Source organism: Trachypithecus francoisi, unplaced genomic scaffold (assembly GCF_009764315.1).
Source record: "Trachypithecus francoisi isolate TF-2019V2 unplaced genomic scaffold, Tfra_2.0 Lachesis_group20, whole genome shotgun sequence".
NCBI lineage: Eukaryota > Metazoa > Chordata > Mammalia > Primates > Cercopithecidae > Trachypithecus > Trachypithecus francoisi.
The window spans coordinates 34,666,636-34,693,526 of record NW_022681466.1 but is presented as its reverse complement, the minus strand read 5'-3'; the positions used below and the strand labels follow the sequence as shown (position 1 = coordinate 34,693,526).

Here is a 26,891-nt window from a genome sequence, read left to right as displayed (position 1 = left end):
CAAAAATAAAGAAGTGTAAGTAGTCTGTTGGTCCAAGTTTCAATAAAGGGGCCTTTTTTTTGAGACCTGCTTTGTCACCCACGCAGTGGCATAATCTTGGCTCACTGCAACCTCTGCCTTCCAGATTTAAGCAATTCTCCTGCCTCAGCCTCCTGAGTAACTGGGACTACAGGTGCGTGCCACCACGCCCAGCCGGTTTTTGTATTTTTAGTAGAGATGGGGTTTCACCATATTGGTCAGGCTGGTCTCGAACTCCTGACCTCATGATCTGCCCACCTTGGCCTCCCAAAGTGCTGGGATTACAGGCATAAGCCACAGAGCTCAGCCAAAAGGGGCCTTTCTTTTCTTCTTGTCTTTTTTTTTGGCTCACTGCAATCTCTGCTTCCTGGGTTCAAGGGATTCTCCTGCCTCAGTCTCCCTAGTAGCTGGGACTACAGGCACGTGCCACTACGCCAGGCTCATTTTTTGTATTTTTAGTAGAGACGGGGTTTCACTGTGTTAGCCAAGATGGTCTCAATCTCCTGACCTCGTGATCCACCCGCCTCGGCCTCCCAAAGTGCTAGGATTACAGGCGTGAGCCACGGTGCCCGGCCCAAAAGGGGCCTTTCTAAAGGCATTTTATAAAAGGTGTTTGAAACACAAAACTGAAAAAATAAAAAAAAAACAAAAAAAACCCAAAAAAACCCTTTAGTTTAACAAAGGTAACCTAATGCTTATCCAGTGCTTTTTCCGCCCCCATATCTGCAAACAGGTGTGGAAGTGAAAAGAACACGCCGACATAACAGAAAATTATTTTCTTCTTTCTTTTTTTTTTTTTTTTTTTTGAGGCGTAGTCTCGCTCTGTCGCCCAGGCTGGAGTGCAGTGGCCGGATCTCAGCTCACTGCAAGCTCCGCCTCCCGGTTTACGCCATTCTCCTGCCTCAGCCTCCCAAGTAGCTGGGACTACAGGCGCCCGCCACCTCGCCCGGCTAGTTTTTGTATTTTTAGTAGAGACGGGGTTTCACAGTGTTCGCCAGGATGGTCTCGATCTCCTGACCTCGTGATCCGCCCGTCTCGGCCTCCCAAAGTGCTGGGATTACAGGCTTGAGCCACCGCGCCCGGCTCTTTCTTTCTTTCTTCTTTTTTAGATGGAGTCTAGTTCTGTTGCCCAGGCTGGAGTGCAGTGGCGTGATCGCAGCTCACTGCAACTTCTGCCTCTGAGTTCAAGCAGTTCTCCTACCTCAGCCTCCCAAGTAGCTGGGACTATAGGCACCCACCAGCACACCCAGCTAATTTTTTTGTAGTTTTAGTAGAGACAGGGTTTCGGCCAGGTGGGTCTGGAACTCCTGACCTCAGGTAATCCGCTCACCTCGGCTTCCCAAAGTGCTGGGAATACAGGCGTGAGCCACCATGCCTGGCCACGAAATGATTTTCTTTTCTCTTCTCTCTTTTTTTTTTTTTTGGAGAGTGAGTCTCTCTCTATCACCCAGGCTGGAGTGCAGTGGCGGGATCTCAGCTCTCTACAACCGACGCCTCCCGCGTTCAAGTGATTCTCCTGCTTCAGCCTCCTGACTAGTTGGGACTACCGGCGCCCTCCAACAACCCGAGTAATTTTTGTATTTTTAGTAGAGATAGTGTTTCACCATCTTGGCCAGGCTGGTCTGGAGCTCCTGACTTTGTGATCCGCCGCCTCAGCCTCCCAAAGTGCTGGGATTACGGGCCTGAGCCAACGCGCTCGGCCCAAAACTATTTTCTACTCCAATGTGCAAAGCAACCTAACAAGAAAAACCTTAAATATTTATTCTTACTTTCTTTATTAATGATTAGGCTGTATTAACCTCTTATTTTCATTTGAAAATCATCTGATTTCAATGCTAATTGCTTTGTCATCAAAACAAATAATTTTTTTTTAATTTAGTTTGATGACTGACAGCATGGTTTAGAACATAAACAATTTTAAACTTCATTATTGTATATTTTTTTTCCTGTGAGGAATAACTAGCTTCAACATTTTCTAGAATGTTTTTCCTATTTTGTTACAAAAGTGTAAGCAGAATAAAAGTAATTTTTAGGAGGTTGAGTTTAAAAGTTTTCACTAAATTAATTATTATTATTATTTTTGAGACAAAGTTCACTCTGTCACCCAGGCTGCAGTATAGTGGCGTGATCTCAGCTCACTGCATCCTCAGCCTCCCTGGTTCAAGTGATTCTCATGCCTCGGCCTCCTGAGTAGCTAGGATTACAGGCGCCTGCCACCACGCCTGACTAATTTTTGTATTTTTAGTAGAGATGGGGTTTCACCATGTTGGCCAAGCTGGTCTCAAACTCCTGACCTCAGGTGATCCACCTGCCTTGGCCTCCCAAAGTGTTGGGATTACAGGCGTGAGCCATTGTGCCTGGCCTAAATTTATTTTTTAAATAAGTCTAGCTAAAGGTGACAAGGCTAAATACAGTAATGTGCATGTAAAAAGAGTATGGTGAGAAGACAAGTTTCCCATTGACCATTCAATTAACAGCTTGCATCACATTGCAACTGTCTTTCCTTGTTGGTAATATGCGAATGAGTTAAAGAAATAGAAGAAATTAAAAGGGAGAAAGATTAAAGTCTGTGAGTGAGGTAGCAAGAGTTCAAAATAAAGTAAATGCTTCTAGAGAAAGCAAGTAAAAGGGGCATGAAGAATTCCACTATAAATCATGCTAAGTGTGCTTAGACATTACAACTCCAGAATTACTCTAAGTGCTACCTTTTCTTGATGAATAAAATGCAAGTAAGTTACCTTTGGTACCCACACCTAACTGCGCGAATAGTCAAAATATCCTGTAACAGAATTGATCAAGACCACTTAAAATTGCTTAATTTTGATGGTACTTTGTGATAAAATCATGAGCCAACTGTGAAAGACTATCTACCAGGCCCGCCTTTTCAAAAACTAAACATTATTGGGGTGTGGTTGGTTGATTATGAATAGAGAAACTACACTAATTCTTGGTAGTTCTGACAATGCCTTTAATGATAAAGAAGTGTGTTTAACATGTGTCTCTCATATTCACTATGGTAAAGTTGATCAGTTTTAACTCTTTGCAAACAAGCAAGAGATCCTGCAAGCAGGAAGCTTTTCTGTGGAACTCCTGACGGAACACAAACCATAACAGTTACTGCAAAGCTTAATGCAAACCCTCTAGAGTCCACGTTGACAAATTCTTTAACAAGCCCTGTGGTTACAGGGAAGCTGGTTTCACTGTGACTCACTCCTGCTCAAACAGTTTACTGGAAATGAAGGGGAGGGGGAATTTTCAGAGAAGTCATGTGATGGCCAGACAAACCACAACCAGTAAAGGTTCATCAGAGTCAAAAACAGGTCCCAGCAACAACTGACACCCGGAGTGTTCAAATGGTACTAAAGTGTATGAAAATGTGTCCTGTTTAGTTTCAGATCATCTACACCATAAACTCTTTCATGAATCTGTATATGTAAAGGAAAAACTTCACAGCAGGAAAAACCGGCAGGCATTGATACAGTGTAGGTAACTGCAACTGCACACACTTCATAGGAAAATGTGCTTAAGAGAATAGCATTAGTGGAATGCCAAAGCACTTTTTCGTGAGTATGTAAATAATCTTATCAATTCCTTTCCCATAGTCTTTAAACTCAAATGATCAAACACATATTCTATCATTGTCAAAAGAATCCTTCACTTTGACCCTATACTTTGGAAAGGGATGTTCACTAGATAAATGTTTATTTTATTTTACTATATTTAAAAAAAGGCACTGGTCATAAGAATGAGAACTACCATTACAATGGATAAACTGTTTTTTGGTTTTATATTTTCACTAGTAAAATAATGTAAATAGCTAGAAACTTCTGAAAAGGACAAAGATCCTATTAAGCTAAAAAATAAGACTTTTTTCAGCCTTAAATTTAGTATAAATTAGTAAGGTAAAAGATGCTAGTATTAAAACTCAATTTGGGGATTTAGCTTCAATATACAGAGTAGGTAGCAATTATTGAGTATTAATTACTTTAATTACTATAGTCCTAAATAGAACCTAGAAATGTTCCCTTACAGTAAGATTAAATTCCGAAACTACAAAATAGCCCTTGGGGAAACATTCAGCCTAAAATGGTCTGCAGACTCATGAATGATACTCAACAGAAAGACAAGCTAATTGATAGGAAAATAGAGGGAAAAAAACTCATATTCTTTTTTTTTTTGAGATGGAATCTCACTTTGTCACCTAGGCTGGAGTGCAGTGGTGTGATCTCGGCTCACTGGAACTTCCGCCTCTCTGGTTCAAGCAATTCTCGTGCCTCAGCCTCCCAAGTAGCGGGGATTACATATGCCTGCCATCATGCCCAGCTAATTTTTGTATTTTTAGTAGAGACAAGGTTTCACCATGTTGGCCAGGCTGGTCTTGAACCCCTGACCTCAAATGATTCACCTGCCTTGGCCTCCCAAAGTGCTGGGATTACAGGCATGAGCCTGAATATGTTTTCATGATATTCTTTGAAAACGTGAAGTTTTAAGACTTTTACATTTCTGATTTAATTTTTTTTTTTTTTTTTTTTTTTTTGAGACGGAGTCTTGCTCTGTCACCCAGGCTGGAGTGCAGTGGCCGGATCTCAGCTCACTGCAAGCTCCGCCTCTCGGGTTCATTCCATTCTCCTGCCTCAGCCTCCCGAGCAGCTGGGACTACAGGCGCCCGCCACCTCGCCCGGCTAGTTTTTTTTTGTATTTTTTGGTAGAGACGGGGTTTCACCGTGTTAGCCAGGATGGTCTCAATCTCCTGACCTCGTGATCCGCCCTTCTCGGCCTCCCAAAGTGCTGGGATTACAGGCTTGAGCCACCGCGCCCGGCACATTTCTGATTTAATTTTAAGTTTCCTATTCTGATAGCAATAAGAAGCAGCAGGAAATTTCACATAGTCAGCAACCTAACACTGTGAGAAAGAATCCAAGTAGCAGGTCATTAAAACAGATGGCATTTAGGAAACTAAACTTATTCAAAACATATTCTTGTAAGTAAATATGTACAACAACATTTCTCCTCTATTGTGTAAGCTTTAAATACAAAAATACCACAACCACTCCCAGACTCCTCCATTATTTCAGTAATACTGGCTGCCCTAATTTTTCAGGATACATCATGCAAATAAGTTCTTTTATTTTTCAAATTCTTTTATTCCTAAAGTATCTTTAATTTTCCTTTTTGGTTATATAGCTTAGAGAATAAACAAATCACAAGAATCTTCATTTATTTCTAAAGTATAAAGTATATAATTTTACAAGAATTGTTTTACTCAATGTGAATTAAAATTTCCAAGTCTAAAAAAATTTTAAAAATTAAAAAAATTTGCAAGTCATTTAACTTGGTGTCTTTTACATTATCTTCAGATGACAATTGCTCTCAGATGACTATTAAACTCAAAGATGCAAAACAGTTAAATCTTCCTTTCTTTGTAAAATTACGGGTGTTCAATTACATTTTACAGCAAAATAAGACTGAATATTAATGGACATGTTTCATGTAATGCTACACTTTTTCTTACTGTTATTTCATCATCTATTCAAAGTATCCACTGCATGACTAGTATGTGCAAGAGTAGGCAGGCATTGTTGAAAATACACGCATTTTTAAGCCCCCTTCTGAAGGAGTTTATTATAGACTCCTAGAGAGATAAGAAAAGTCTATAAATAGTTCTAAAAGAAGGTAGAATGTGATAAGTGACACAAGAAAGACATAGCTGGGCTGAGATAGGAATTCAGAGACAATCTGAGAGGAGCGAAGGGGGTGAGGTAGGGGTAGGAAGGGAATCATAAAACAGTTCACAAAGAAGCCAGCAGCACATAAATCGAAAGGTAAGAAAACTGAAAAAGTAGACATGCAGATGGGAAGAAATGACACACTAATTAAAGTTATGAAAAAGAACAATACCGCACAGTGGTGGAGGAAAAAGTTAAATTATTGCAAATGATCAGGTCAGTAATTTTTAAGCTTAAAAACTTCAAAGTTCTTTAATTAAAAGAAATCTCTCTCCCTCTTCCTCCCTCCCTCCCTCCCTCCCTCCCTCCCTCCTTCTCTCCCTCCCTCCCTCCAATCACACACACACACCCACCCACACACACAATTTTTGATGTTGAATGGGTATTCTAGCAGCTTTTTAAAGTTCAACTTGAAAACCATCAATGCAGAGGATAAAAAACTGTTAAAGGGAAATCAGAAATAGTTGTAGGTTGGGGCCAAGTAATGAAGAAAACTGGGTTAAATAGTTTAGATTTCACTCTATACACAGTGGGAGCCATCACAGATTTTTGAGCAGCAACGTTCCACAAGTAGAGATATTTTTCAGAAAATTATTTTGGTTACTTTGTGTGGGAAAAGATTGGGAGAAAAAAACTAGTAAAGAGTAGACCTACTAGGAAGCCGCTGGCAATATTTAGGTAAGAGTTGATAAAGGCCTGAACCAGTAGTGGGAAGGGAGAAGAGAGGGCATATAAGATAGTATGGAGATAGAATCAACAGGCCTTAAAGAATTAATTACTGGGGACAGGAGGAAAGGCGGGAGTCAGATGACTCAGATTTTGACCCAAAGCGATTGTTAGGATGGTGATAGCATTAACAGAACACAGGAACCAAGAAGGAAAAGAAGATCATAAAGATAATAATTAAACCTTGCATAAAATAGTCAACAAAGCACATAAACAGCTATCTAGACCTAACTTTTATAAATGACGCTAAAATTGCTCAAGGTCAGAGGAAGCTACATTCATTCATGTCTGCCTATCACAGACATCTAGTGGAAACATGATAGAAAGCCAAGAGCAAAAGGAAGTCAGCTTAGTGGAAAAATACTGCCTAATCTCAACATTGTACTCAGAAAAATACAGCAGGTATCATAATAAATCAGAATACAAATAAATGGTTTAGTCATCTTTTTCTTCCCCCCTTAAAACATCTATAGTATGACATCCAACCATTAGTCAACACTGGAATTTAAGCAAATAAAATTGTTTCATAACAACAATTTCTTTTTTCTTTTTTTTTTCTGAGATGGAGTCTCATTCTGTCACCCAGGCTGCAGTGCAGTGGGGCAATCTCGGCTCGCTGCAAGCTCCGCCTCCCGGGTTCACGCCATTCTCCTGCCTCAGCCTCTGGAGTAGCTGGGACTACAGGCGCCCGCCACCACGCCCGGCTAATTGTTTGTATTTTTTAGTAGAGACGGGGTTTCACCGTGTTAGCCAGGATGGTCTCGATCTCCTGACCTGGTGATCCACCCGTGTGAGCCTCCCAGAGTGCTGGGATTACAGGCATGAGCCACCGCGCCCGGCCACAACAATTTCTTAGTAAAATCACATACACCATTTAACCTAGTTGGAGAGCACATGGCAAAGCAATGAGAGCCAAGTGTTTTGTTTTTGTTTTTGTTTTTACTTTTTTGGCTGATAAACTTATTCTACTACAGGGTTTTCCCTTCAAGAATAAAAAACCATATTTTCTAACTCATTCTCATGCAATCTTAAAATTTAAATTTCTACTTATAGTTACTGATTTTACTTAATTTGCTGTTTTAGCTACAGTTGACCCAACTTGTCCATATTTTATTGCTTCTATCAAATTGGAGGTTTTACCAAATACACGTTATCTATGAGCAGATCCCAGCAACAAAGTCAGATAAACTTTGGATCTTTGCTAAATTGATTACTATAAGAATTTGTAAATGATAACCAATAAGATGTGATTAGAAAGATGTCGGTAAAGTTATAGCTTAGCAAATAAGAACCCAGTATCTTTTAAACTAAGATATTAAAATCACTTGGAAAACAGTGTTGGAACAATATACAGTTAGTTAATTACCTAAGAAAGAAAAAAGATTCCTACATCATATCATATGTAAAAATATTTTCATAGATTAAAGACTTAAACATAAAAGAATAAAACCATAAAAGTACTAAAAGAAAACACAGGCCAGGCGCGGGGGCTCACGTCTGTAATCCCAAAACTTGGGGGGCCGAGGCTGGCAGATCACTTGAGGTTGGGAGCTCGAGACCAGCCTGGCCAACATGGTGAAACCCCATCTCTACTAAAAATACAAAAATTAGCTGGGCGTGGTGGCATGTGCCTGTAATCCCAGCTACTGGGGAGGCTGAGGCAGGAGAATCACTTGAACCTGGGAGGCGGAGCCAAGATCACACCACTGCACTTTAGCATAGCGACACAGGGAGTTTCTGTCTCAAAAAAAGTAAAATATAACAAAACATACCCAGTAAATGACATGGAAATACTACTGGGAATAAGGAAAAATACTGGCAGCATATGACAAAGAGCATCTTCTTAAATATGTAAACCAGTAAGAAAATGAAAAATATGTTATAAAAAATAGATACATGCACCAGTTAGATGAACATTCTATTTCTTCTTTTTTATTTGTATTTTCAGCATTTCATTATAATAAACATACTTTGTAATAAGAAAAAAACTTGTTATAGCAAAGATGTGAAAATATTTGATGGAGTGGAAAAATGTTCACATCTTTAGATTCAAATCAAGTCACAAAACAGCAAACACTATGATTTCACTCTTAGGTATATAAATATTTATAGAGAAAAGACTAAAGGGCACTCACCAATTTTCTACAATGAGATGTATCACTTTGTAATAAAAAATAATTTTATAATAACATCGGTATCACATGTCTATGATACTGTGAAGAAGGAACTTGTGACTAACATTTATAGTATGATTCTAATTTTTATAAAAAGTTATGTATGCAAAGAAAGCAGTCTGGAATACAGTGATTATTACCCTGCTATGCTGGGGAGAAGGTATGTGAGCTTTCACTTTTTACTTTACAATACTTCTGGAATGTAAGAATCTTATTACTAAAAGCACTTGTATAATTAACAAATACGCAAATCTGTAAAACGTAATATAAGCAAAGGGCCTAAGACAAATTCATGATTGAAAGCGTTGAAAATCTTCTTTGCCAAGCCATAGCAAGAAACTCTCCTTTGAACAACAATTAAAACATTAGTACCCTCTCAGATAATTTATAACACGGAAAACCGGAATAGTCTCTTTCCACCTATTCTCCCTCACCCCTTCAACTGAAAAACAACTATAAACAAATAAATAAAAATTAAAAGTCATATACAACTTATCTGAAACTGGGAAAAAGTATGTAAGGAAAATTATATCCACATTCACTGAAATCTATAATAAGCCACAAAATTGATGGAAACTGGAGCAAAAATCATGAAAAGGAATAAAGAAAAGAAAAATCAGGCTGGGCACAGGGGCTCACGCCTGTAATCCCAGCACTCTGGGAGGCCCAGGCTGGTGGATCACCTGAGGTCAGTAGTTCGAGACCAGCCTGGCCAACATGGTGAAATCCCATCTCTACTGAAAATACAAAAAATTAGCCAGGCGTGGTGGTGGATGCCTGTAATCCCATCTACTTGTGAGGCTGAGGCAAGAGAGTTGCTTGAACCCAAGAGGCGGAGGTTGCAGTCAGCCGAGACGGCGCCAGAAAATATTGCTACATTATGGTATGGTAAGCACAATACGACTACCATGCCCAGCTAATTTTCTGTATTTTTGGTAAAGATGGGGTTTCACCACATTGGCCAGGCTGGTCTCGAACTCCTGACCTCAAGTGATCCACCCGCCTTGGTCTCCCAAAGTGCTGGAATTACAGATGTGAGCCACTGCACCAGGCAACAGTATATGATTTCTAACAAAGAACATGAAACAGTATGTGTGTACATTTTCCTCACTGGATTTTTCAATATAAATAAGCAAATATGAAATTAGGGACTGAGAAATGTACAGTTTATCTTAAAATAGTGGTTTTAATTATTGGCTTTGCAGGATGAAAATTGCCAAACCTCATAACCAACAGAAGTATTGTGTGAAGTCTGGTTTCCGTGACTCAAAGAAAAAGTGGAATCAGAGAAGATCCCCTCAAAAAGTAACTAATCAGGGATAGAAGAGATGTAAGAAAAAGATTATTACCCTAACAGTAGATAGATGAAGACTGAGAAAAGAAATGGTCAAAGTCTTCAAGAGCTCAAATTATATGGATAAAATAAAGAATTCTTCATCAAATTCTAGAAGATCTTAGTTTTTGGAATTGAGATTTTAGATGGCAATAAGCTTATGAAATTCATTATTTAAAATTCTAAAATCAAAACCCTGCAAAGAATGAAATAAGTCTTCCAGTCTGATATTCTAGCCAATGTAGGGTGTGCTATGGATGGGATCCCTGAGAGATATCACACAGAGACAAGGCACTCACTGCACTCCGTGAGCAATACAAATGACTTTTCTTAGTTTAAACCACTAAATATTGAGGTGATTTGTTACTCAGTAACAGACACCTGGAATACTCTTTGTTCTAAAAACAACCCCCAAACATAGAAAACAGAAACGAGAACTCAATATTTGATGAAGTTAGCATTAATAAATGAGGACAGGACAAACAGAAGAAAAGATTATACCTGAGAGCATACAGGGGAGGGATATGGAAGAGAAGCAAAATACTTTGCCCCACAAAACTCCAAAAGAGCTCTTTAGCAGAACTGCCAGAAGAGGCTGGCATAGGGCTGAAAACAAGGAGAATGCAAAAGACTCCCAGGTCCCATCCCTGCTCAGCACAGCCAGGCAACTCTCTCTCCCGTATCAGTAGGAGACATAGTCTCTAGACAAAAGTGAATGTTCTGGGTTCTGGACATACTTGTGCTTGTGTTTGTGTAGGTATTCACAGATGGAACAGAAAGTGAGTTAAGCAACAGTCCACATACTAAATGGAGATCTCTAATCACTCTTCCCCAGTCTAGCTTTAGCATGTCAGCAGCAAGGCTGATATAGATGTTCTTTGACTTACAATGGGTGACGTGTCTTAACCCCTTTGTAGTTGAATACATCGTAAATCAAAAATGCATTGAATACGTCTAACCTACCAAACATTATAGCTTAGCCTAGCCTCCCTTAGACATCCTCAGAAGACTTACATTAGCCTATAGTTGGGCAAAATTACAGTATACTGCAGAGTATGGACGTTTACCCTCATGATCACCTGGCTGACTGGGAGCTGTGGCTCACTGCTGCTACCTGGCATTGTGTGAGAGTATGGTACCACATATCGCTAGCTCGGGAAAAGATCAAAATCCAAAATTCGACCTATGGTTTGTACTGAATGTGTATCACTTTCATACCATTGTAAAGGTGAACAATCATAAGTCGAACCATTGTAAGTCAGGGACTGTCTGTATTGCCTAGGCAAGAAATTGAAGGATCCATCATGGAGAAACTGAACTATCCCCAAGAAAAGATCAATAGACACTGATACATGGAGGTTCTCAGTGAACAGTAAGCCTGGATGCCACTTGACTGTACAATAGGGAAGCCTCACCATCACTACACCTGGCCTCTACACACACAGCTTCCACTTAGCTTTTAAGTGACTTATTCTTATATAAACAGACAAATAAGGATTATCAGGCTTTGAGAAAAGCCTCAAACTCCAAATTGAACAAATAGAAAAGATGATGCCTGAAAAATACATACAAATTGCTTTTTGAAAATAAATATGTAACAGCAGAAAAACATTTTGATATAAGACTTAGAAGATAAACTTGGGAAATCTCATAGGTAGTAAAATGAGATAAATATTAGAAGCAAAAAGGTTTAAAAAATTAAAAGGATGGGCATAGAAGGCCTAACACTGAAGCAACTAGAATTCCAGGAAGCAAGAATAGAGACTAAAGAGGGAAAACTCTCACATAAAAAATACAAGAATATTTCCCAAAACTAAGGAACAAGTTTTCTGAGCACCTATCAGAGGTACATTTTATTTGTTTTTTGTTTTGTTTTGAGATGGAGTCTTGCTGTGTCGTGCAGGCTCGAGTGCAGTGGCATGATCTTGGCTCACCACAACCTCCGCCTCCAGGGTTCAAGCAATGCTCCTGTCTCAGCCTCCCAAGTAGCTGGGACTACAGGAGCATGCTACCACGTCCAGCTAATTTGTTTTTATTTTTAGTAGAGATAGGGTTTCACCATGTTGGCCAGGCTGGTCTTGAACTCCTGACCATAGGTGATCCACCCACCTTGGCCTCCCAAAGTGCTGGGATTACAGGTGTGAGCCACCGTGCCAAACCCAGAATACATTTTAAAAAGACTATACCTCAGATAATGAACCTAAAAGCTTCTAGAGAGAAAAACAAACAAACAAAACAAAAGTAGACTGCTTATAAAGAGGACTCAGAAGGGCATCAGTGCTCTGGATACCAATTACAGAAACTTGAAGATAATTGAACAATGCCTTCCAAATTCTAAGTATAAAAAGTGATTTTCAACCCACAATCCTATATTCAGTTAATTAATTGTGAATGAAGAACATGCTAGTTTAGAATGTAAGGTATCACATTTTTCCATTTACTCCCCCTTTCACAGGAAGCTACAGCAGAATATGTTCAAGCAAAATGAGGGTGTAAATTAAGAAGGAGGAAGACAAGAAATCTAAACCAAGACAGAAGCAACTGTGCAGAAGGCCAAATGAATAGCAATTCCAGAATGAAGTGGGAGCAGGGAGGGCTCCAGAGATATGACTTCATGATAAAAAAAATGGAGTTGATACAATTTTATTTGTGTTACCAAGTGGAAAGTGGTATCATGAGGTGTTTTTACAGAGCTGTTGGAGGGGAGAAAAGGCAAGCCAGAGATTTAAAGAGACTATGCAAATTTGAAAATGTTAATTCCAAGAAAAAAAGCTTTAAAAAAAAAAAAGGAGAAATAATCATAGTACCTTAGTTTACTTATGAGAGAACAACTCTCATACCCATTTGGAATCCAAGTCATAGCATAAAAATGTGTAGCTATAAGCCACCTTATACTTATTCCACTTCAACTTGCTGATTTCATATAGATAAAAAAAGAATTTTAGAGATGTTAAATGATATACATTAGTTAGTGCCATAACTCAAAGAACTACCAGTTGTCACAAGTCTCACCCATCTACTTCTGTGGACAGACTGGCTTCAGTAATCGGAATATACCAGTAATGCTGGCATTCTGAGTTTTTGTTCTACCTATAAGTATGTGAAATTTGGGAAGTAACAACTAGATCTACAGTTTTCTATAAAGTTAGAAGAATGGTACCTTTCCAAAGTCCCTCAGAGTTAACACAAGGGTCACACTAGATATTGGATTTTTAAAATGCTAAAAATAATTTTAAAAGTTTATATTTGTAATAATTATTAGCATTAATATAAACATTATGATGTCATGACAGGCATAATACTTGCTTGGCAGATAAGGTAAAGCAGATACCAGGGCAACTTGCTCTTTCCACAAAGAGCAGATGTTCATGGCTCTTTATTTCATTTGTTTTATATCTGGCTATTCTAAATTCACATTTGAAAGTTTTGTATTTAATTAAAAACTATAACCATACTTGGTTGAATTCTATTTCATAATGCTTCTTGTTTTTTTTTTTTTTTTCAGGTGGGGTCTTGCTCTGTTGCCCAGAGTACAGTAGTGCAAATGTAGCTCACTGCAGCCTCGAACTCCTGGGCTCATGCAATGCTCCTGCTTTAGCCTCCCAAGTAGCAGGGACTACAGAAATGCACCATCCTACGCAGCTAATTTTTCATTTTTTGTAGAGATGAGATCTTGCCATGTTGCCCAGGCTGGTCTTGAATTTCTGGCCTCAAGTAGTCCTCCTGCCTCAGCCTCCCAAATTTCTGGGTAATAATGCATTTTTTAAAAGCCTATCTGACTTGAAGATGGAGATTCAATCTTTCAACAATGTTCTTAGGAATTTTCCTAAAAATGAAAGACTCTGTTGAGATAATTGAGATAGAGGCTGATACACAGATTGTGATTAGGTCAAAAAAGCCTCAACCAATTATGTTATTGCTTGCCTAGGCCTAGCATTTAGTATTTTTCTGTTCTGAAAGTTTACCTTGCTCATCTTGAGGACACTGTCTAGAACACTCCAGGGCATTCATTAATCTGACTAAGGCAAAGGAAAGACTGAACTGCTGAATAGTTTGAATTGTTAAATATTATTCAAAAAGAAAGTTCAGGTCAGGCGTGGTGGCTCACGCCTGTAACCCCAGCATTTTGGGAGGCCAAGGTGGGAGGATCACTTTAGCCCAGGAGTTTAGATGAGGCCAGCCTGGGCAACATAGTGGGACCCTGTCTCTACAAAAAATAAAAATTAGCTGGTCATAGTGGTACATAACTGTAGTCCCAGCTACTTGAGAGATTGAGGCTGGTGAATAACTTGTGTTTTTTGAGACAGTCCCATTCTGTCGCCGAGGCTGGAGTACAGTGGCACAATCAGGGCTCACTGCAATCTTTGCCTCCCAGTCTCAAGTGATCCTCCCAACTCAGCCTCCCAAGTAGCTAGGACTACAAGCACGTGCCACTAGGCCCAGCTAAGCTTTTTAAAAATTTTTTTGCAGGCCGGGCGTGGTGGCTCATGCCTGTAATCACAGCACTTTGGGAAGCTGAGGCGGGTGGATCATGAGGTCAGGAGATCGAGACCATCTGGCTAACATGGTGAAACCCCGTCTCTACTAAACAAAATACAAAATATTAGCTGAGCATGGTGGCAGGCGCCTATAGTCCCAGCCACTCGGGACTGCCACTGCACACCAGCCTGGGCAACAGAGTGAGACTCCATCTCAAAAAAAAGAAAAAAAAAAGAAAAAAATTTTTTGTAGAGACAAGGTCTCGCTGTTGCCCAGGCTGATCTCAAACTCCTAGGCTCAAGTGATCCTCTCACCTTGGCCTCCCAAAATGCTGGGATTACAGGCATGAGCTACCACACCTGGTTGGAGCCTAAGAGTTTGAAGCTGCAGTAAGCTATGATTATATCACTGCACTCCAGCCTGGGTGACAGAGTGAGACCCTGAATCAAAAACAAACAAAACAAAACAAAACAAAAAAAAAAAGAAAGAAAGAAGCAAAGAAAGAAAAAGTTCTACTATTACTATTGTCATATATACTACTACATACTGCTTACTAGTTTAAAGTTTTAGTAACTACTTGAGAATTTGACATAATTCATATATTCCCCTAGCAAACATTTCAGCAGCCCTGCAAACTCTGTGGAATACAGAATGAAGTTGCTTTCAAGGGAGGAAAGGGCCACTATAGATATAGCCATATAATAAGATTTCTTTCTTTCTTCTTTTTTTTTTTTTTTAAAGACAGGGTCTGTGGCTTAGGCCAGAGTACAGTCGGATGATCATAGCTCACTTGCAGCCTCAAACTCCTGGGCTTATGCATTCCTCCTGCCTTGGGTCCTCAACGTGCTGGGATTACAGGAGTGAGCTACCACATCTGGCCTTTGATGTTATGTTTAACAATTAATTCAGAAGTTCTATTATTTTGGACTCAAAGCAGCAGTCTGCTTGGTAATACCTCTAAACAAACAATGGAGAAAGCAAGTTTCAGCTCCTTAACATCATTGACAACATTAATTTACCCTGGTTTCTGACAAGGTATTTTAGTGTATTAGGAGTTGTCTTATTGCATTTTTCTGTAATTTTCTATTCTAAGATCAAGATTATCTTTTATATTTTGACCTTTCTAAATATTCTATCTCAAGTAGTATTTTTCTTTCTTTCTTTCTTTTTTTTTTTCACTTTAGCAGTTTTGTTCTTCAGAGTAACTACTAACAATTTTACCTTAATAGCCTCTTTAGGAATAAGTAAAGTGTTCTATTTTCTATCCCCACTGTTCTTACTTGTGCAGACTCTGCATGTTCCAGCATCTCTTCAAATTCCTGATACTCTTCATCATCTGGTTCAGCACCTGAGAGGCGAGCTGCTCTGGCCATGAAATATGGAGGCAGCTCTCCAATTGCTGTACCGATACCCTAGGTGAAAAACCAAAATACTTACAATGAGGTTCTGTTCTCAACGGTGACACTTAATAGATCAAACCCATACTCTTCTATATCACCAGAAGCATTTTGAGATGCAATATATTGGGGGAAAGTATATGCTACATAACCAAAATACTAAGAGTTTGAATCCTGGCTCTAATTCTGACCTATCTGATGCTGGGCAAGATAATACACATAAAACCCTTAAGACAAGCCAGGCACAGTGGCACGTACCTGTAGCCATAGCTACTCAGGATGCTGAGGCAGGAAGATCACCTGAGCCCAGGAGTTTGAGGCCAGCCTGGGCAACATTGTGAGATTCCTGTCTATGGGGGAAAAAAAAAAATCTTGAGACAACACCTGGCGCATTGTAGACATTAAGTAAATTTTAGTTCTCTAGAATCTCTACTTAGACTCTGTTATTTTTATCATTTGTGCCCCCCCCTTTCTGATATCTAAATGATCTGGTAATAAGAATTCACCAGTGGCCGGTCACGGTGGCTCACGCCTGTAATCCCAGCACTTTGGGAGGCCGAGGTGGCGGATCCCGAGGTCAAGAGATCGATACCATCCTGGCCAATATGGTGAAACCCCATCTCTACTAAAAATACAAAAATCAGTTGAGTGTGGTGGCGTGCACTTGTAGTCCCAGCTACTTTGGAGGCTGAGGCAGGAGAATCGCTTGAACTTGGGAGGCGAAGGTCGCAGTGAGCTGAGATTGCACCACTACACTCTAGCCCGGCAACAGAGCAAGACTCTATCTTAAAAAAAAAAAAAAAAAAAAAAAAGCAGGGCGTGGTGGCTCAAGCCTGTAATTCAGCACTTTGGGAGGCTGAGACAGGCGGATCATGAGGTCAGGAGATTGAGACCACCCTGGCTAACAGGGTGAAACCCCGTCTCTACTAAAAAATACAAAAAACTAGCCAGGCGAGGTGGTGGGCGCCTGTAGTCCCAGCTACTTGGGAGGCTGAGGCAGGAGAATGGTGTAAACCCAGGAGGCGGAGCTTGCAGTGAGCTGAGATCCGGCCACTGCACTCCAGCCTGGGCGACAGAGCAAGACTCCGTCTCAAAAAAAAAAAAAAAATTCAACAGTATAGATAAAAACTCTCTAGGAAATCTTCTGGAACTTCAGAAGTTGCTTTAATTTAAATACAGCGTTTCTTCTGTTGAGTTAAAACTTTTAACAAATTGTGGTCAGGAAGTCCTTTGAAAACTAAACATTAGGATGAATAAGTTTTCTTTTTTTCTTTTCTTTTCTTTTTTTTTTTGAGATGGCGTCTCACTCTGTCACGAAGGCTTGAGTGCAGTGGCACAATCTTGGCAATTCTCCTGCCTCAGCCTCCCCAGTAGCTGGGACTACAGGTGTTTGCCACCATGCCCGGCTAATTCTTGTATTTTCAGTAGAGTTGGGGTTTCACTATGTTGGCCAGGCTGGTCTTGAACTCCTGACTTTAGGTGATCCACCCACCTTGGCCTTCCAAAGTGCTGGGATTACAGGTGTGAGCCACCGCACCCAGCAAATAAGTTTTCACTACAGGAAAAATGTTTATTTCCTCATGACATTGACTCATATTCCACTCACTTGGTGGACTTTTTCCTTTTTTGTGTGTGTGTATTTCTATCATGAGATATAATGTTTGTTTGTCCTGTTACCCAGGCTGGAGTGCAGTGACGTGATCTCGGCTCACTGCAGGCTCCGCCCCCCAGGTTCACGCCATTCTCCTGCCTCAGCCTCCCAAGTAGCTGGGACTACGGGCGCCCGCCACCTCGTCTGGCTAATTTTTTGTATTTTTAGTAGAGACGAGGTTTCACCATTTTAGCCAGGATGGTCTTGATCTCTTGACCTCATGATCCGCCTTCCTCGGCCTCCCAAAGTGCTGGGATTACAGGTGTAAGCCACCGCGCCCGGTCCAACTTTTTACTTTTCTTTAGAGATAGTGTCTCTCTCTGTCACCAGGCTAAAGTGCAGTTGCACGATCATAGCTCACCGCAGCCTCAACCACCCAGGCTCAGGCTCAAGTGATCCCACCTCAGCCCCCTGAATAGCTGGAACTATATGCATATGCTACCATGCTTAGCTAGTTTTTTTTTAGAGACAGAGTGTCACTCTGTCACCCAGGCTGGAGTGCAGTGGTGCTATCTTGGCTCACTCCAACCTCTGCCACTTGGGTTCAAGCGATTCTCCTGCCTCAGCCTCCTGAGTAGCTGGGATTACAGGTGCCTGCCACTGCACCCGGCTAATTTTGTAGTTTTAGAAGAGACAGGGTTTTACCATCTTGGTCAGGCTGGTCTTGAACTCCTGACATCATGATCCACCCGCCTCAGCCTCAGCTTCCTAAAGTGCTGGGATTACAGGTATGAGCCACCGCACTCGGCCGCTCAGCTAGTTTTAAAAAAAATTTTGGGGTTGAGGCAGAAGAATGCTTGAATCTGGGAGGTGGAGGTTGCAGTGAGCCAAGATCGTGCCAGCCCGGGTAAGAGAGCAAGACTCTGTCTCAAAAAAATTTTTTTTTTGTAGAGACGAGGTCCTGCTATGTTGCCAGGGCTGGTCTCGAACTCTTGGGCTCAAGTGATCCTCCCGCCTTGGTTTCCCCAAGTGCTGGGATTATAGGTGTGAGCCAGTGTGCCCAACCAGGACTTCTGTTTTCTGCTTTTTTTTTTTTTAAAAGAGATGAGGTCTCACTATGTTGCCCAGGCTGGTCTTGAATTCCTGGGCTCAAGTAATCCTCCCACCTTGCCTCTCAAAGTGCTAGGATCACAGGTGTGAGCCACCGTGACCCGCTGTGACATTAAAGATAAGGAAAACAAAGGTTTATGAACTAGTAACTTGGTTTGGACTTAAATGGCTTAAACACAGGATAGTTAATAATGCAACAGGCACATAGTCTCTAGGGAAATTCTCAACTTTGAGCCATACACAGTGAATGAAAAAGCTTTGCTAGTTCTTAAAAAGCAATGTTAAGCATTTCAGTTTGCTCTGTCTTATGGTTCTGCCTCCAAATGCCTCAAAAAGAATTCCCAAGGGACCAAATCAAATTCAAACATTTTGTATTCACAATGGGTGGAACCAACAATTTCCATGTGTAACTACATTATCCACACTTGAAACAAGAATTTTGAAAAAGAGTCCAGGCGCAGTGCCTCACGCCTGGAATCCCAGCACTTTGGGAGGACGAGGCGGGTGGATTGCCTGAGCTCAGGAGTTTGAGAACAGTCTGGGCAACATGGCGAAACCCCGTCTCTACTAAAATACAAAAAATTAGCTGGGCGTGGTGGTGCACACCTGTAGTCCCAGCTACCTGGGAGTCTGAGGCAGAGAATTGCTTGAACCCAGGAGGCAGAGGTTGCAGCAAGCTTATGGGTGACAAAGCAAGACTCTATCTCCAACAAAAGAGAAAAAGAATACTTAACTGCCAAAAGATTAAGCCTATATTTAGTCAAAAAACAGAGAGAGAAGGCAGGAGAGACACATATACATGGATATAGGCAAAAACCAAATCATATATATTGCTAAACAAGAAAAGCTGGTCAGACGTCATGGCTCACACCTATAATCCCAGAACTTTGGGAGGCTGAGGTAGGTGTATTGCTTATGTACATGAGTTCAAGACCAGCCTGGGCAACATAATGAGACTGTCTCTACAAAAAATTATGCACTTGTGGTCCCAGCTACTTGGGAGGCTGAGGTGGGAGGATCACCTGGGCCCAGGAGGTCCAGGCTGCCGTGAGCTGTGATCAAGCTACTACACTTTAGCCTGGGTGACAGAGTGAGACTCTGTCTCAAAAACACACACACACACACACACACAAATCGGTAATGTTGGCCAACTTTGGAGGATGCTAGAGAACCAACTTATTATTTTAAAAATTGGTATAATAAAGATCAAGTATTTATCTTTTTCTGATATAAACTATATCTCAGGGTAACTAAATTAGTGACAAGGAAAAGTTACTTCCTTCTTAACTTTAAGGAAATTTGTCATGAGTTTGAATCACATGATTGCTTTCAGAACTGTTAAACATTTGACTTAACATTTGAACTTAGGAGAAGTTCATGTTTTGAATAAAATGTTACACTTTCTGTCCCACTTTTTTCTATGGGAGATTTTCCAAAGGTGCAGAGAATTATAAAATGAATTTAATATACTCTCACTCAACTTCAGCTAATATTAACTAATAGTTTATATTGTTCTATCTATACCCTTTCTCATTCTCTTCTCAATTATCTTGAAGCTGATCCCAGATGACATAATGGACTGAAATGAAATCAAGAGCGGTATACTGTCTTACACGTAGTTGACTATATTTACTGTTATATTTTAGTTTAATTCTCCTCGTGTTTTCCCGTATTAGCAAGAAACGATGGGAATCATGAGTCAGTACTCTCTAATTATGCAAATAAATACAAGGGAATTTAGTCATCCAGGCAGGTGTCCCAAAACACATTATATCCTAGATACAGACATTTATTTATCTCAAATTAGATACTGAAGTGTCATCATTTCATAATCCTTACAAAACAATTTTATGATTCTCTACAAAAGTCAAATATATATTTGTATAAGACACAAATACAAAATTCTTTACATTTGTTTATCTGCAAAACAAAACATAAATTGTTGGAACACTAAAAACTGTCAGCCTAAGTTTACATCTGTTTATATGTAAAACAAAACATAAATTGTTGGAACACTAAAAACTGACAGCCTAAGTTTAATTAAGGAAAGAGAATGACTGGCTTCCTTATTGCAAAATACGTGGTATGTATAGTCAACCAATAATTCAGAAAGCTCTCCTCCAAACCATCTACTACATATAAATTTATTACCCTCCAATCCTTATTGAACTAGAGAAGAACTTAATACGCACAAAATATGCAAACCAACTGGTAACACAACATCTTCTTGGAGTGCTAATTTTATTCAAAGATTTTAGGGAAGACAAAAATTCTGAATTTGTACTTTTAAAAAGTTTTGTTGGGTGAGGTGGGGAAAAAACATTTTGTCAAGTGGACGCACAAGCAAATCTGCAGCATGGTGCTTTTATATTAAGAAATGTAAGTTTAATGATAACAATCTGGAGAGCAGGATTTTTTTAAAAATCTATCTTTTTCATCGAGAAACCTTGTCTCTACCAAAAATACAAAAAAATTAGCCAGGCATGGTGGCGCATGCCTGTAATCCCAGCTACTCAGGAGGCTGAGGCAGAAGCACTTGAACCCGGGAGGCGGAGGTTGCAGTGAGTGAGATTGCGCCATTGCACTCCGGCCTGGGCAACAAGAGCGAAACTCTGTCTTAAAAAAAAAAAAAAAGTTTTTATTTTATTTAATTAATTAATTAATTAATTTATATTGTTTTGGAGACAGAGTCTCACCCTGTTGCCCAGGCTGAAGTGCAGTGGCACAATCTCAGCTCACTGCAACCTCTGCCTCCCGGGTTCAAGTGATTCTACTGCCTTAGCCTACTGAGTAGCACCCCATGTTGGTCTGGCTGGTCTTGAACTCCTGACCTCAGGTGATCCACCTGCTTTGGCCTCCCAAAGTGCTGGGATTACAGGCGTGAGCCACTATACACAGCCCACAGCACCATTTGTTGAAGACTGTCCTTGTAAATGTTGAGAAAAATATTAACAAATTTGAACATAACTTAGTGTGTGCTGTATTTTTAATATAACTAGACAGTTACAAAGAAGGAAGGAAGAGCAAACATTTGACCTATTAATCAGTATTTATTGACATTCCTATACTACATGCAAAACTTTTTCAAAAAAATTAATTTTTTTTTTTTGAGATGGAGTCTCGCTCTGTTGTACAGGCTGAAGTGCAGAGGTGCAATCTTGGCTCACTGCAATCTCTGTCTCCCGGGTTCAAGTGATTCTCCTACCTCAGCCTCCCAAGTCGCTGAGAATACGGGTGTGAGCCACCATGCCCAGCTAATTTTTTGTATTTTTAGTAGAGATGGGGTGTCACCATGTTGGCCAAGCTGGTCTCAAACCCCTGACCTCAAGTGATCCACCTACCTCGATCGTCCATAGTGCTGGGATTATAGGAGTGAGCCACTGTGCCCAGCCCTATGTGCAAAACTTGATGCTGATTACTGTGATGCTAATATATTTAAGGTATATTTAATATTTTTTAGGATCCTAAATATTATTTGGAGAAGAAAGCCACCATACCAGCCAAATTAATTTAAAGCATATATAAAGCCAGGCCTAATAAGCACTACAGACAATATATACTATGGAAATTTGGAGGAGGCAGTTATCACGGCCAGCTGAGACTGTGGTTTTCATTTGTTGGCCTTAAAGTTAATCCAGCAGTGTAAATAATTTTTGAAAGAATAAAAGTATAAGAAAAAAAGACAAATTTACATACAAAGTCCCTTTTCTAGCATGTTCTAAGTATCTTGTTATTCTAACATTTTTTCATCAAAAGACTAATGTCATCAAATTTATAAAGCATATGCAAATAGTATAATAAATTTGTTACCAGTGTTTATAAAAGAGCAACAGGAAACATGACAATTTTTCCTGTCTTTCGTATTCAACAAATTCAACATTATGGTATTTCCTTTATAATTCTTTTAAAGCAAAACATAATTGCTAACACTTAACTGTGTTTCAAAACTGCTTCTTCTGAGGGTATGGTATATATGCTCATTTTAATGAGTTAAGATTTGTAAGTGATTTGTTCCATAATCTTTAATTTCCTAAGAAATTGTTAGTGGGAAAAAATTACAGGAACATAACAAATCCAAATGAGTTTAAAAAAAACTCAAATGGAAACAGAAGTCTTTAACCAATGAATTATTCCTATGGATACCTGAATAAATTTAGGCATACAGGGCTGGGTGAGGAGGCTCATGCCTGTAATCCCAGCACTTTGGCAGGCCGAGGCAGGCGGATTACCTGAAGTCAGGAGTTCGAGACCAGCCTGCCCAACGTGGAGAAACCCTGTTTCTATTAAAAATACAAAAAATCAGCCAAGTGTGGTGGTGGGTGCTTGTAATCCCAGCTACTAGGGAGGCTGAGGCAGGAGAATCGCTTGAACCTGGGAGGCGGAGGTTGCAGTAAGCTGAGATGGTGCTACTGCACTTCAGCCCTGGGCAACAGTGCACTTCAGCCCTGGGTGACAGAGCAAGACTATCTCAAAAAAAAAAAAAAAAATTTAGGCATTAAAAAAAAATTGTGTAGATTAGAATCCATCTGCCACTTAACATGCTGTCCAAAGAATCTTGTAAAATAAACTTAAGCAAACCACAAAAAGAGTAACTGGAACAACTGAAAGTAAAATTGCCATATACGACCATACAGCCTGATACCTTCACTATAATAAGGCTTGGTTTATATTAAGAAATGTCTGACCTTACTTTAGTTAGCATTATAACAACTCAGAAAATGAAATGAGTCCTCTAAGAACACAGTATTTTCTTGTTGTTGTTGTTGTTGAGATGTAGTCTTGCTCTGTAGCCCAGGCTGGAGAGTGGTGGCGGGTCTCGGCTCACTGCAACCCCTACTTCCAGGGTTCAAGCAATTCTCATGCCTCAGCATCCTAAGTAGCTGAGATTACGGGTATGCGTCACCATGCCCGGCTAATTTGTGTATTTTTAGTAGAGGCAGGGTTTCAATTTCACCATGTTGACCAGGCTGATCTCGAACTCCTGGCCTGCAGTGATCTGCCTGCCTTGGCCTCCCAAAGTGCTGAGATTACAGGGATGGCCACCAGGTCCAACCAGAACACAGTATTTTAAATCTAAAACTAAGACATATGGGGAGGATCACTTGAGCCCAGGAGGTTGAAGCTGCAATGAGCCGAGATGGCACCACTGCACTCCAGCCTGGGCAACAGAGCAAGACCCTATCTCAATAAACAAACAAACAAATAAATAAATAAATGCATACATACATATACACACACAATTTGTATTTGCCAAATAAAAATAAAATTTTAAATTAAAAGAGTAAGACATGACATTTGTCAATCTAATAATTACATATAACTATATATTACCAATCTAATATTTATATATATTTTATGTAACTCTTAGACAAATTCTAAGAGTTTATCAGGTATAGAAATACTGGAACAAATTTTTTTTTTTTTTTTTTTTTTGAGACGGAGTCTTGCTCTGTCGCCGGGGCTGGAGTGCAGTGGCCGGATCTCAGCTCACTGCAAGCTCCGCCTCCCGGGTTCACGCCATTCTCCTGCCTCAGCCTCCCGAGTAGCTGGGACTACAGACGCCCGCCACCTCGCCCGGCTAGTTTTTTGTATTTTTTAGTAGAGACGGGGTTTCACAGTGTTCGCCAGGATGGTCTCGATCTCCTGACCTCGTGATCCGCCCGTCTCGGCCTCCCAAAGTGCTGGGATTACAGGCTTGAGCCACCGCGCCCGGCCGGAACAAATTTTATAATGTAGTATACAGTTGACCCTTGAACAACATGGATTTGAACTGTGCCAGTACAAGTTATAATCAGTGTGCCTCTCATGGCTCCCCATCTACCTCCTCCACCTCCTTTGCCACTGCCACCCCTAAGACAGCAAGACCAACCCCTTCTTTCCCTCCTCCTCTTCCTCAATCTCTTCAACATGCAAATGGAGTGGAAATGATGATCCATTTCCACTAAATTCATAATAAATATATTTCCTTTTCCTCATAATTTTCTTTGTAACATAGTATATAATACTATATTAACACATACAAAATATGTGTTAATCTACTATTTATCATTAAGGCTTCTGTTCAACAGGAAGCTATTAGTAGTTAAGTTTTTGGGGAGTTAAAAGTTATATGTAGGCCGGGCGCGGTGGCTCAAGCCTGTAATCCCAGCACTTTGGGAGGCCGAGACGGGCGGATCACGAGGTCAGGAGATCGAGACCACCCTGGCTAACACAGTGAAACCCCGTCTCTACTAAAAAATACAAAAAACTAGCCGGGCGCGGTGGCGGGCGCCTATAGTCCCAGCTACTCGGGAGGCTGAGGCAGGAGAATGCCGTAAACCCGGGAGGCGGAGCTTGCAGTGAGCTGAGATCCGGCCACTGCACTCCAGCCTGGGCGACAGAGCGAGACTCCGTCTCAAAAAAAAAAAAAAAAAAAAAAAGTTATATGTGGATTTCCTACTGCACAGGGGGTTGGCAACCCTAACCCACACGTTGTTCAAGGCTCAGCTGTAGTTCCATCATCTGTACTCCCTTTCCCTGCTGGAGTCTACTTGGCCTCAGTTGCTTTGTGATACATATGGTTCATGCCTTTTTTCCCAATGCCATTCATGAAGAGGAGATGCTCTAAAAGGTTTCTTTTGCCTTAGTAGTAGGTAGCTGGTTACTTACTGAATCATTCACTGACAAGGAATATGTTTAGATTCCATTTCAATAAGGTACAACACACTATCAAGATGGTGAGGTTAGTTTTAAACAAATATGAAAATGCATATCTTACCCACATGCAGGCTTCAATCCTAACTTTTGAGATGATACTCCACAAAGAAATGGTTCCTTCAGTGCCCTCTTCATCTGGACAAATAATCTGATCAGGATAGGGTGGTTCAGGAAAATTAACTGAATTGCATTCATAAGCAGCTAATGTAACTGAGGCTATATGTGGACCCTATAAAACAAATACAAGAAACTTCTGATGAGAACTACTAAAAAATTATCAATACATGTTATTTTAATAGTATATTAATTACCATATAATAAAAATCTTAGCTTTCAAAGAACAAAATAATTCTAAATAATTTCAAGACGCAGTTAGTAACACGAAGAAAATAATCCTTCCCAGAATCTCTTCCTGGTTGACTTAAAAAAAAAAAATCAGATTTATTGAGGTAAAATTTACACATAATAAGTCAATTATTTGAGGTCTACATTTCAATTAGCTTTGACGAATACATTCAGCCATATAACTACACCAATCAAGATACAGAACATTTCCATCACTGCAAAAATGATCCCTTGGCCAGGCACGGCAGCTCATGCCTGTAATCCCACCACTGTGGGAGGCTGAGGCAGGAGGACTGCTTGAAGCCAGGAGTTCAAGACCAGACTGGGCTACAAAGCAAGACCTCATCTCTACAAACATTTAAAAAATTAGCTATGCACTGTGGCATGCGCCTGTAGTTCCAGCTACTCGGGAGCTGAGGCAGGAGGATTGCTTGAGCCCAGGTGTTGGAGGCTGTAGTGAGCTATGATTGTGCCACTGCACTCCAGTCTGGATGATGGAACGAGGCCCCATGCCTTATTAAAAAAAAAAATCTTGTGTTCCTCTGTGGCCAATTCCCTCCCTCAAGTCCTAGTCCCCGGTAACCACTGATCTAATTCCTTGCTTGACTTTTATTTTATGTATCTATATTTCTCATTTGTTAGATTATTCCTTTTATTTAAAAAACAACTTTCTGAGCCATTGTTCTTTTAGGCACAATTTGAGAATATCACTTTATGTCCTTACTTAAAAACAGTTAGTGATGTACCACCTCATGTAACCTTTCCTAGTGAGATCATAAAGCAAAAATGTAACTGTGAAACCAGTATCAATGAGTTTTACACAATGGTTCCTAAAAGCACAAGACGAGGGGTCCGCATACTAGGGAGTTGGTTGAAATATACATTCCTGGGTCCCTTAAGCATAGGTTGATAGATGCCCTCTAGCATACAGTAACTAGCAGCCGCCATCAGCTATTATGAAGAGAAATACTTTATTTGTAGAATAAAATTATTTACATATATACACATGAGATTTTATTAGTAACTATATTGTGAGAGTATTTCTGAATCTGAAGATTTCTGTTAAAGGTTTCTCCAGTGATTTTTCATAAATGAGTCAGTCCCACAGAAAAGTAAGTTGGCTCTGTGTATAAGAAAGTATTTTAAGATCACATGATGGAAGAATCTGTGGTTCAAAGCACATAAAATCTAGTGATAAAAATAAAACTAAGATATTCTACTACCAAGATAATAAAATTTTGTTTGATGTTAATATAAAATACAAAGTCGTTCACACATGTGATATTTATCTCTAAA

The 26,891-nt window shown here is 40.1% G+C and overlaps 1 protein-coding gene across 3 annotated transcripts in view; it reads right to left on the bottom strand.

The window, feature by feature from the left end:
• VMP1 (vacuole membrane protein 1) overlaps positions 1–26,891 on the bottom strand; it is a 144,912-nt gene that overhangs the window by 60,365 nt on the left and 57,656 nt on the right. For all 3 annotated transcript variants that reach the window (XM_033183714.1, XM_033183715.1, XM_033183716.1), the window contains 2 exons: positions 25,312–25,479; positions 15,737–15,868 (listed from right to left, as the gene is read on the bottom strand). In XM_033183714.1, the coding sequence (XP_033039605.1) occupies positions 15,737–15,868; positions 25,312–25,479 (300 nt within the window). The remainder of the gene's footprint in view (positions 1–15,736; positions 15,869–25,311; positions 25,480–26,891) is intronic.